General features: G+C 31.8%; 1 protein-coding gene across 1 annotated transcript; it reads right to left on the bottom strand.

Moving 5' to 3' along the window:
• Positions 1–1,129: 1,129 nt before the first annotated feature.
• Positions 1,130–3,428, bottom strand: LOC129877546 (heavy metal-associated isoprenylated plant protein 6-like). The gene is made up of 5 exons (XM_055953063.1): positions 3,324–3,428; positions 3,098–3,218; positions 2,688–2,950; positions 2,437–2,527; positions 1,130–2,016 (listed from the first exon to the last, which is right to left on the bottom strand). The coding sequence occupies exons 1-5, from the start codon at positions 3,330–3,332 to the stop codon at positions 1,466–1,468; spliced, it is 1,035 nt and encodes a 344-aa protein (XP_055809038.1). The 5' UTR covers positions 3,333–3,428; the 3' UTR covers positions 1,130–1,465.
• Positions 3,429–12,926: the final 9,498 nt, after the last annotated feature.

Raw genomic sequence — 12,926 nt, forward strand, 5'->3', positions numbered from 1 at the left:
ACTTAAATGACTAGAAATGTAATTGTCACTTATATGTTGATAATACATATCGATAAATCATAATTTGGGACCCCATATATTAATTAATCATATGACGTTCCAAGAATTCAAGCCAATTAGGTGTCATGACTCATGATATTTAGAATTTTCAATAATAAAGTCTTCAATATATCCAATGGTATCATTTTGATAGTTATCTTTATCTTCTCCGTTTTTTTTGGGATGGTGCTAATTCAAATGATGTGAAAATTAGAATTGACTAGCAATGAACAATTTGTAATGTCCTTATGTTCCAATCTAACTTTGGATTGGACATGAATCAAATATATGTAGTCAATTAGCCTCTCACCAACCATGAGTTACAAGGTCAAGAATACTCCTTTTAGTGTTATGGTTCTTTGACGATTATTGTTATTCAACTATTGACTTCAACTACTAAGTTGATTGTATTGGTTTGTTTATTTCTTTAGTCTTGAACTTAATTATTTAAATGTTTGACTAACTATGGAATTCCATCTACTAATCTAGAATTGAACACAAAAACGAAAATTTTAGATTGCAATAGAATTAAATAGAGCAAATTCTCAACCCTGAATATTGGAGAGCAGATTCATAATTAGAATAAACATATACCTAAATTGTCTTTGCTAGATTATTATACAGAGAATAAGTAAATGTTTTTTACTAAGGGTCACTCGACTTTATCACTTTATTATTTGTACGATTACACAGAGCTCATTATTTGTTTGCTTATTCTTTTTAGTTAGTTTATAGTTATAATTTTTATTTTATTTCTCGCTTAGATGATTAGCATATATAGTTTAATTTATTTAATGGTTAATTCACAAATTCTTGTACGTTCATCACTCTATTTTGTTACTTGCACACTTTGTTACTTTATTACTAGCACGATTACATATACTGCTTTGTTTCTTCATTACTTACACGATTACATATACTGCATTTGATAGTAATCATAATATCAATAGGAAAAGAATAATATTGTATAAATCTTACCAAAAATTGAATTTTCTTCATTACTTACACGATTACATATACTGCATTTGATAGTAATCATAATATCAATAGGAAAAAGAATAATATTGTATAAATCTTACCAAAAATTGAATACATTTTAAGCTACCAACTAATAAATGACATACAAGTCAAAATAAATAAACAAATAAATACTAATTAATCTACCACTAGATAGTGGTTTAGACGTTTGTCCAATAAGCTAATAAAATTTCCTAACATAACCCTCTATAGTCTATCCTCATATATAAGCTTTCATATGTGCATCTATTTTTTCAGCTTTAATATATTAGATTTTGTACAATTTAAGCTAAACCAGCATTCCTATGAAGCAAATAAAATGAGGTTGTCATCAAGGTCGCTCTACTTCATAGACAAGACTCCTTAGAGTTCGTGTCTTTAAGAACGATCGATGAAAGTTTGATTATTTTCACATGATGAAACAACCATTAGGATTTTCATCACTGAACATTTGAGGCGCATTCAAATACGTTGGTGGAGGTGGTGGTGGCACATATTGTGGCGGGTGGCCATACTCAGCTACGTAGCCCGTATGAGCATAACCATGATCATACATTGTCGCGCCATAATCTTGATTCATATAACTTTGATGTTGCATAGGCATCGCGTAAAATGTATTTGCATTATAACCAGAGTATTCCATTTTGTTGACGACCTCACTTCCTCCTATACCACCACCACCACTGCTAGCTGCCTTCGAGTCACCGTCTTTTTTCTCCGTACCACCTTTTTCCTTCTTGTCTCCGCCACCGCCACCGCCACCACTGCTCTCTTTCTCCTTCTTGTCACTGTCACCCTCCTTGCCTTTCTTTTCACCACTCCCATTGTCTTTCTTAGATTGAACAACTTCCACTTTTTGCTTCAATTTATCAATCAAGTAAGGAGTTAGCTTATTTATGTCCATAGTCCCCTTTACCGTGGCCAAATCTTTTTCTGATTCTATATTCACTTCTTGTACCCCTGTCAAGAAAAAAAGGAGTGAAATAATGAGGAACGGAATCTAGCACATATAGTACAGGTTCACAGAAATTCAATTCAATAACTTTTTTACATAACATGTCTATAGTATATCCTAAGAAATCAACTAACTTCACGTGTTAATGTAGTTGGGATTGAATCTGGCTAGGGCTACCCCTAGTAAAGACTAAAATCGTGAATTCAATTATTATTATTATATATATTAATATATGATCGTGACAAAAAACCGTAAATTTTAACATCTATAGACAACCATTAGGACAATTAATAATCTCAATAAAAAGGAATCACTATAGTAATATATCAAAATAATCGAGGAACGCCTCATTTTATATATTATTCTAAACTATGTAATTAATTAACAAAATAATAATAAGATCAAGGGGATTCAGTGTATCTTACCTTTAATCTTTTTAATAACTCGTTTTATTTTATGTGCACACCCGTCGCAGTGCACACGAATCTTCAATGCCACCACACTGATTACTTGAGTCTAAATAACCCAACAAAATAAAAATAATTAGTGCTTCATTCAATTAATCTAATCCAAAATTAACAGAACATTAATTATGTAATTAAATTACCAACTGGAGAAAAGAAAAATAGAAATGAAACTGAAAATTTGAAAGGCTTTTTTTTAATTTAATTTTCACCTCTTTGGGTTTTTTGTCGTCGGCCTTCCTATCCTCTGTTTTTTTCTCTGTTTTTTCACCGGACTTTTTATCTCCGGTGCCATCACCACCGCTCTTTTTATCTCCGGCAGCACCAGAACCGCCGTCTTTTTTTGGCGGCGATGATATAAGCTCCACCGTCTTTTTGGTCTTGATCTCCACCCTTTCCCGGAGCCACGAAGGGTCCACGTCCCCTTTAACCGTCAATTTTCCAGTTTCACAGTCCGATTTCACGTTTTCCACACCTTCATTTGGATCAAACACAAAAACTGTTAAGCCCAAAGCTAAATTCTACCTTATATTAGTAATTAATTCAAAATTTAAACGTTGTGAGTGAGTCAAAAGAAAAATTGCGGTATAAAAAAGTGATAAATTGAAATTAGTTTAATTACCATGTGTGTGGCGAATGAAACGTCTGACTTTTTGGGCACAACCTTCACAATGCAAATCGAGCTTTAAAACAATGCCTTCATTCTTCTTTTCTGCTCCATTAACTTTGGTTTCTTCTTTTTTCTGAAACCCAAAAATTAGAAACATAAATTAAGTACTAGCAAAAAAAAAAAAAAAACTGGAAACAAGAGAAATTTGATGAAGAACAATTGGGGATTTATGAATTACCTGACCCATTTGAGAGAGAATAAGAGAATACAGTATAAAGTTTTGGAGAGGATTTGAATGTAATGAAAATGAAAATGAATTTAATTAATGGAAATGGAGGCAATTGAAAGAATTTATAGAGAAAGATAACTATGGCTGTTAGGAAATCGACTGCTAAGATTGACTAGAAAATAAGAAGGCGGTTTTGTTACTTCTGCTTACATGTCAAACCAGCCAACTTTGACTTGTGCCACCTTTCTCTTCACGTTCCTTTTATTTATTTATTTTCCTTCAACGGTTGAAGATAATTCTACTAGTTACTAGTATAGAGTATTAAAATTAAATTAATAAATTTAAAACATGTTTTTATTCAAAGAGTGTTGTTTGGTATGAATCGAAAATAACATTTTTTTAATAATAGTAAAAGTAGTTTTGCTATTCATTTTATGGTGTTGAGAAAATAAGTGGAAAAAGAAAATGCTCCAAAAACATTTAAATGTAATTTAAAAAAATATTATGAGAGTGGACTGAGGTGTGTTCGGAGTGGAGTACGGGGCATCACTATCTTTGAAGGAACAAAAAACAAAAAAAACAGCCGTCTGTTTGGGTTCAAACTTGTAGTGTGCCGTTTGTTTGGATTTAAAGTTTTAACTAATATATTTAAAGGAATTTTAATTATGAAAATGTATAATTAAATATATTGAATGGACGTACATCGTCAATATATTGTGAATCTACATCCGAATGGTGAGAAAATAATGAACTTCGAACGTAAAAGTTAATGCTAGCGTCAGTGAAGACGTCACAGGGGCTAAAGTTAAAGTCATTGCTGACGATCATGAGTCACTGAAGTCGGTTAATGAACGACAATGCCATAATTAATCTGCATTTTGGCTGCCCAAGAAATAATTACCAACACTTAGAACTCGTTTGGATCTGCTTAAAAAAAATAATTTTTATCTACAAAATGCTTTTAGAATTTTTAAGTGCTAAAAATTATTTTTATAAATAAGTAATTGAGTGTCTTGATAAAAGTGCTTATGCTGAAAATTATTTTTTTTAAGCAGATCCATTATTTTTATAAATAAGTAATTGAGTGTCTTGATAAAAGTGCTTATGCTGAAAATAAGTTGTTGATGCATTTGACAAATGTGAATTTTAGGGCTAAAGAGGGTACTTTAGGAATTAAAATAAAATATAAGGGATATAAAAGTAATTTTTATGGTCAAACAAAATGACTTTAAGCCCTCCAAAAAAAGTTAGGATTTCCAATTTTTTTATTTTTAGATGACTTTAAGAACTTTATGGCTTAAATTTAACATTTTAAGTTGATAGCCAAACACCACAATAAGCTAAAAAGGACTTATAAGTTGATTTGACCAACTTATAAGCCCATCCAAACGGTCTCTTAATCGATTTACTATCTGTTTCTTTTTCTAGTAAATTTAAAAATATTCTTCTAGTATAGTTTTAAAGTTTAAAGTAAACTTTAAACTCTCAGAATCATCGAAATCAACCTTTAATTTTGTATTTAATTAGAGAATTATATATATTATCTCGTTCTTGCATGTGATATATTTTTAGTATAAGATCACAAAATTTAAAAAAAAAATCACTTTTTTCAAACTCCGTACTAAATCAAAATCAGACAAATAAATTAAAAGAGGAGTGTGGTTGAGTGGGATAAATATATTTTTTTACCTATAAAATATTACCCTCTCCTATAATGGTATTTAATTAAAACAACGATATATTCACTATAGTCTCATAAATAGGGTTTGAAGAGGTAGCATATACGTAGATCTTACTTTTATTTTTGTGGGATGAAGAAGTTATTTCCAACAGACCTTCAGCTCAAACAAGAATTGATAATCGAAGTAGGGTAATTGCAATGAAAAAATGACAATAAGTATTATCAAGATAGAAAAAAAAAAAGCAAATGAAGCAAGAAATAGTATAAATTGAACATCTTGAGTATAGAAAAATACACAGTTACTAAATACTACTATTGATAAAGCTACGAGGAAATGAAACTAGCCCCTATCTCTTTCATCTAAAGGGTGATAATACTCTATTGTTTACTGATTTTCTATCATAATTTTCATTAATGATATTTGATTGAGAATAAAAATTTTAAATATTTTTAAAAATTCAGAACTTAATTATTTTTAAATACAAAACGTGTCGCACAAATGTGATTGGCCAAGTATATGCAGAGATTAAAGCCATCTTTGAAAGTGCATGGACCAGAGACATTGACAATCAAATTTGACTAGGATGCCACTTAGTTTTATCTACGGAAAATGGTCGATTGTATATGTAGTATTCGAAATAGTTTAAATATATTTTTATTTATATTTTTGGGCTAAATATCTCTTTTTAATTATATTTTTGGTTTTAATATATCCCTCTTATTATATTTTGGTACAAATTTGCTCTTAATTTTAATGGAAGAATGCTTGAAAAACTCAAAATTAAATAATTCATTTCCAATTTTAAATATCTGATTTTTTTTAGGAATAAATAAAAATTTTAAGTACTAATTTGAGGGTTTTTTTCTCAGAGACAACAATACAGAATGCGTTGCATAATTTTAAGTACTAATACATGAAATTTTTATGTACTAATTTGAGTCTTTTTTTTATATAAAATAATAAGACAGAAAATGTTGTAAAATTTTAAAAAATTTACTCACATCTCTTATTAATGTAGCTATATTAATAAGATATAAAATATAGATGCATAATTTCCTTAGCCAAGGAATACACTGCTAGCGTGTCAAAATATAAATAACTTTTGAGAAAAAAACAAATGAAGATTTAGGATTATATTTAAAATTAGGAATGAGTTATTTAATTTTGAGTTTTTCAAGTGTTCTTCCATTAAAATTAAGGGCGAATTTGTATCAAAATATAATGAAAGGAGTATATTTAAAACGAAAATATAACATGGAGATATATTTAGTTTTTAAATTATTTTTAATAGTACAGAAATATATTTGATCTTTTTCCGTTACGTATAATATCATCTCTTTGAAACTCCTAGCGGAACAAGTCAACTAATACCATACTCCCTTCATCCCTTTTTAATTGTTATAATAAAGTATGACACAATCTTTAAAAAAATTATTTAAATGTTGTTTGATTAATATATTTTTTATTAATTATTTAATTTTTATTTATATATGTGCTTCTTAATTTTAGAATAATTAATGCTAAAAATAAATTTTAAAAAATATAATTAATTCTCTTTTAATTATTTAAATTGATAACTATTTTTATAACAAATATTTTTAATATACATAACAATTAAAAAAGCATAAAGAGAATAGTAGACTAGGAATATTTTATGTTATATACTTGTGAGATGATCATGGCCAGAAGAAAATAGTAGATAAATTGCAATAAACATGTGGTCTTGTCTTCTTTATTAAGAACAAGAAAAGATAAGAGAAACTTCCCTGAAAACGTTAGATTGGTACGGATCCGACATGGCCTTCCCCACAATTTAGGAACACCAACGTACTTTCTCGTTCACCATCAATATTAGCTGTGAGATATATAGTATGATTCTACAAATTGCATGAGTTGTTTCTTTTTCATATTTTAATTTGATTTTGTTCCCGTGATCTCACACGAAGGTTCATAAAATCGGACTATTTAAGGGAAATTTCCGCTAAATTAGTTCCCACTCATCAAATGTTACTCCCTCTGTTAATATTAATTATTCAATATTTGATTTGATATACTTTTTAAAATTAATAAATTCAATGACAGTTTTATTATATATCACTTTTTGAATATAATAAATTCAATATAATAAATATTACTATAGTTAATAATTAATAAGGATTAATTGAAAACAAACACTATTAGAATTTTGCTCTTTACCGATTGCAAAAGTGATCGGAATGTAGTCGAAAAATGGAGTTTTTTGATGACTTTCCGACTACTTTTGAGTAGTCGGAATATTGAAGGTCGAAAAATATATTTTGACTACCGTAGTCGGACTTCGCCAATTACAATAGTCGAAAAATATAAAACTAGACCTGACCATTAAACTACCTAAATGATCGACTACTATAGTCAAAAAGCTATTAAAAATAATAATTTATTAATTAAAAAAAATATCAACTACATTCATCGGAATAATTAAATAATTAAATATTTAATTAATATGTATTTCGACTACTTTAGTCGGCATACATAACTTATTTATAATCATTTAATTAATCTTCCGACTATTATAGTTGGTATAAATAATTAATTTATTTTTCTCTTTCGATTACTGTAGTCGGCATTTTAAATTTCTTTAAAAAAATTATATGATATTGCCACTTGTTGTAGTCGAAAAAACTACATTTTTAATATAGAAAAATGTTGTTTATATGGTGCATCACCTGCTAAATTATACTATCATCCATCCATAAAAAATCAACAATAAAATCAAACATCAAATGCATTCCTAAACATTCAAATTCCATTCAATATAATTGAGTCTAAAAGTTCAAGCATCATCAAAATTAAGTCTAATAAATATCCAGTTTTTATTCAAAACGAAACTAAATAGTTTAAAACAAATCTAAATCTCATAGAAAATGTCTAAACAGCCAGAAACAATCTACTCTTCATTAGAGTCTGTCTCTTCTTCATCATCATCATATTCAGCCATATGTTTCTCCATGAACTTCTACACTTTAGCCAAGTTAGTTTCAAATGTTTTAAGTCGTTCTGTCAGCTCTGAAATTATCTTCTCATTGCTTCCATTTCTTCCGAAGATTGAGTAGTTTGACAGTTTTAAAGCAAAAGAAATCTCTCAATTAAACATCCTATAGACACACAACAAAGTATAAAATAGACAAATGAACAAGTGAAAAAGCATTGGAGAAATAAAAGTTCTGTAGCACTAAAAATTCGTCACTGCTTCAATATGAGTCATAATCTTTTCACTACAAGTTGTTAGAGTTGCACCTAATAAAATATGACTTTCAAGCAAATGTATCAGTTAATTGAATTTAAAATCAAGGTGCATGGAGAAATGAACCTCATAAAGAGTAGATGAATTTTTATAAATACATATTGGTTAACAAATAAAAAACTATGATGTTCAATAGAACAATTCCAACAGCCAGTACAAGCTCAGTGGGCGCCAGAGTTTCTACTAATTCAAACTTGAATATATGATGTGAGGTACAGCAACTTAAACTATTTTAGTGATGTGTGACATTTTCAGTACACATAAGAAAAATTGTGAAAGCCTAGAGCAAATAATTTTCTGAATCCCTATATCTTTACAACTACAACAAAGTCAGCATAATGAAGTAAAATAGAGCTGATAATGAGGCCGTAAATCAAATAGTATTAGTAGAACAGCTAGTATTTCTGCTGCAATATGCTTCAGGAAAGGAAATATATTTTTATTTGTGTGTTTTGCTTAGTTAACTATACTTGTACAGGTAAACATAGATGACGTATATGTACAACATACCGCTGCACTTGCCACGTCCTAAATTGGAAAATTGCTTTAGCAGTTGGAATGAACCATTATGAACCCCAGAAGCTTCGCCTTCAATATTAGCTGTCTTCAGAAGCAAAAATTATGCAATTTAGAGATAGTAGAACTCATTTATACAGAAATATGCAAACCATTGAAGCAAAGTTAGGTAACTCATGTAACATGACTGCATCAAAATTTATATGGATCAGAAGTTCAGAAACAATAGGAATTTGTGCACAAATTACTTCAAGACAATTCTAAAACTTTTGATTACCCAACATCAGAAGACACAGGAAGCCATCTAAATCATAATTAGCCCAAAGAAAAGGTGCAAATGAAAACGTTATTATGCGTGAAGCTACCTGCACTTTAAATGATCAAACTACTTATAAGGAATTACCATAAAACAGAAGCACTTCCAATATAGGAATACTCAAACAGTAAAAATTTAGATCCCATTGTCATAAAATATAAAAACTAATCCTACAAAAATACTCAAACAAAAATATAATTCAGATCAAAATTTGTCAGCAGAAAAAACTAAACAAGTTAATCATCTTTATGTGATTCATAATCACTATCAAATTCTTCCTCGTCACTTATTTCATTTTCTTCCAAGTAATTCCTCGTCTCTTGTTTCATATTCATCACTTGGGTATTCTTCTTCGGTAGATTCCTCCTCGTTAGTTTTGGATGTTCCTTCCCCATAATTATTCCATAAACCCCTTCTTCAAAATATGAAATTAAACTTTATCTGATTTTAATAACTTGACATGCTTGCATTTCGCACAAGGACACCTTGTTGTACCTTCTATAAGAAAATCATTTCTAGTTTTCGCTTTTGCAATAAATTCTTTAACTCCATCTATAAATTCCACCCTCAATCCCGCACGATTAGAATGAGTTCTATCATACATTCATTTACGATGTGCAAATTTCATCTACACAAATAAAAAAAGTTGAGAATTTAACTAAACAAACTAGCAACAATTCAATCAACAACACAAATAATAATAACTAAACAAACATGTTGTATTTTTATGCTCTTAGACATACAAAATGAGTAACAAACCACAAAAGTACTCTACCTCTGTTCCCTCTTCCCTTCAGAATCATTAAAAAGGATATGTGTACACCTTAACAATTAACCTTAGCTTCCATTAAGCTTGTAATCGGACACAAGGGTCAAACTGAGCTTGTTCTTGTTGTTGGGGTGAGGAAGCACCACAACTAAAGTTTGATATGATGAAAATAAATTAGACACGAGAATTTTACGTGGAAAACCCCTCTAACTGATAGAAGGGAAAAACCACGGGGTAGAAGGATCTCACTATAAAAATATGGAGTATACAGCTCTCAAATACAAGGAGAAAACAACAATTAACACATCTCTCTTGTAAAAGGAACAACTACTAAAGAGGACACTCAAGACTGCAATATTTATCTTGGTGTATAACTCTCTTTGTATTCTTACTCTCTCTTTCTGGGATGGGATAAATGAGGGCAAGAAGTCTTCTATTTATAGGAAACTAGAAAAGCGTAAAATCCGCGTATTGAACCTCCCTTTTTGACTACGCGTTCAAAACGCGTTTTGTTCCCTTTTTGACTACGCGTTCAAAACGCGTTTTGTTCCTTTTTTTGACTACGCGTTCAAAACGCTTTTTGTTGACTACGCGTTCAAAACGCGTTTTGACTATCTTGCATTCTCCCACTTGAAGATTTAATTGAGAATCAATTAAGTCTTCACACCATCCTTTCTACCCAATTACTGCAATGTTATGTTTCTGCTAGGCCAATAGAAGATCGACACCATATGAACTTATTACTGTTGATCGGCTTCGTAAACATATCTGTCACGTTGTCATTAGTGTGAATTTTCTGAATATCCATACTGCCTTCTTCCACCTTCTCACGAACAAAGTGATACTGAACTCGTATGTGCTTTGTCCTTGAATGAAATGCCGGATTCTTTGCAAGATGCAAAGCGCTCTGACTGTCACAAAACAGAGCAATCTTCTCTTGTTTGTGCCCGAGCTCCTCCAGAAACATCTGCATCCATATTGCTTCTTTGCTAGCTTGTGTAGCTGCTACATATTCTGCTTCCGTCGTAGATGTAGCCACGATAGATTGCAGTTTTGAAACCCAGCTTACAGCTCCTCCAGCAAGAGTAAACACATAACCTGTGGTGGACTTACTTTTATCAAGATCACCTGCATAATCTGAATCAACATAATCTTTAACAGTAAAATCTGATCCTCCATAACACATTGTAACATCTGAGGTACCCTTGATGTATCTCAGGATCCTCTTAACAGTATTCCAATGCTCTCTACCAGGATTAGCCATGTATCGACTAACCACTCCCACTGCTTGTGCAATGTCAGGTCTTGTACATACCATAACGAACATTAAACTTCCCACTGCTGATGCATACGGTACTCGAGACATCTCCATCCTCTCTGCTTCATTGCTAGGACACATACTTGAGGATAACTTGAAATTAATAGGAAGTGGGGTAGAAATTGACTTACAGTCTTGCATCTTGAAGCGTCTCAAGATTTTCTTCAAGTAGTTCTTTTGAGAAAGCCAAATCTTCCTATTATCTCTGTCTCGGTGAATTTGCATCCCTAGAATCGTGTTTGCTGGTCCCAAGTCCTTCATTTCAAACTCCCTAGCCAACTGTGCCTTTAAATTTGTGAGACGATCTTTGTTGGGGCCTGCTACCAACATGTCGTCAACATACAACAGCAAAATAACAAAATCTTCATCACCAAATCTCCTGTAATAAACACAAGGATCTGAACTATGTCTGTTGTATCCAAGGCTTATAATGAAGGAATCAAATCTCTTATACCAACATCTCGGCGCCTGTTTGAGACCGTATAGAGATTTGTTCAACCTGCAAACCAAGTTCTTTTTTCCCTGTTCTTCAAAACCTTCTGGTTGGAGCATATAAATTTCTTCTTCAAGTTCTCCATGAAGAAATGCAGTTTTGACATCTAACTGCTCCAAGTACAAGTCAAATGTAGCACACATTGCCAGGACCACTCGAATTATTGTGAGTCGAACCACCGGAGAAAATATCTCATTGAAGTCTATACCTTCTTTCTGAGCGAATCCTTTCACCACCAATCCTGCACGATACTTCTCCACTTGATCATTACCATTGCGTTTGATCTTGTAGACCCATTTATTTCCAATGGCCTTCCTTCCTTGTGGTAATTGAACAAGATCCCATGTTTTATTTTTATGAAGAGCTTCAATTTCTTCTTGCATTGCTGCCACCCACAGAGATGATTCTTGGCCTTTCATAGCTTCTTGAAAGGTTGAAGGCTCTCCATCTTCTGTTAATAGACAGTATGCAATATTACTCTCCATAGAATAATCTGAGTGCCAAGCTGGTTCTCTTCTCTCCCTAGTTGACCGTCGAACTTCTGGAGTTTCGATCTCAGCTTGCTCTTGTTCTTCGTGCTCTGGTGCTGCTTCAGAAGAAACTGGAACTTCTTCTATTTCTTCAACTTCAACTGTAGTAGTCTCTGATTTTTCTTTTGAAGTGCTACCTTCTTTTGCTTGTATCTTGTTTTCAACAAATACAACATCCCTGCTGATTACCACCTTGCGGGTTGTGGGATCCCACAAGCGATACCCCTTGACTCCATCAGCATACCCTTAGAAAATGCATTCCCTGGATTTTGGATCCAACTTTGATTTTTCTTGGGTGTTGTACATAACATAAGCAGGACTTCCGAATATATGTAAGCGAGAATAATCAGCTGGTTTTTCTGTCCACATCTCTATTGGCGTTTTCAGATCAATTGCGGTTGATGGTGACCGATTGATCACATAACAGGCGGTTTTGACTGCTTCTGCCCAAAATGATTTTTCCAACCCTGCAGTTGCCAACATAGCTCTTGTCCGTTCCAACAAAGTTCTGTTCATCCGCTCTGCTACTCCATTTTGTTGTGGAGTATATGCCACCGTGAACTGCCGTTTAATACCTTCTTGTTTACAGAAGTTATTAAATTCATCACCAGTGTATTCTCCTCCATTATCTGTCCTCAAACACTTGATCTTTTTCTCAGATTCAAGTTCCACCCGCGCTTTGAATTCTTTGAAAACTGAAAAAAC

This window comes from Solanum dulcamara, chromosome 12 (genome assembly GCF_947179165.1).
Source record: "Solanum dulcamara chromosome 12, daSolDulc1.2, whole genome shotgun sequence".
Classification (NCBI taxonomy): Eukaryota; Viridiplantae; Streptophyta; class Magnoliopsida; order Solanales; family Solanaceae; genus Solanum; species Solanum dulcamara.

What these genes read in the sequence shown, in the direction of transcription:
- LOC129877546 (XM_055953063.1), bottom strand. An exon ending in TTTCATTCGCCACACACATG is followed by an intron (nt 2,951 to 3,097) that starts GTAATTAAACTA and finishes ATCCAAATGAAG; the next exon opens with GTGTGGAAAACGTGAAATCG. An exon ending in AGTTATTAAAAAGATTAAAG is followed by an intron (nt 2,017 to 2,436) that starts GTAAGATACACT and finishes TTTTCTTGACAG; the next exon opens with GGGTACAAGAAGTGAATATA.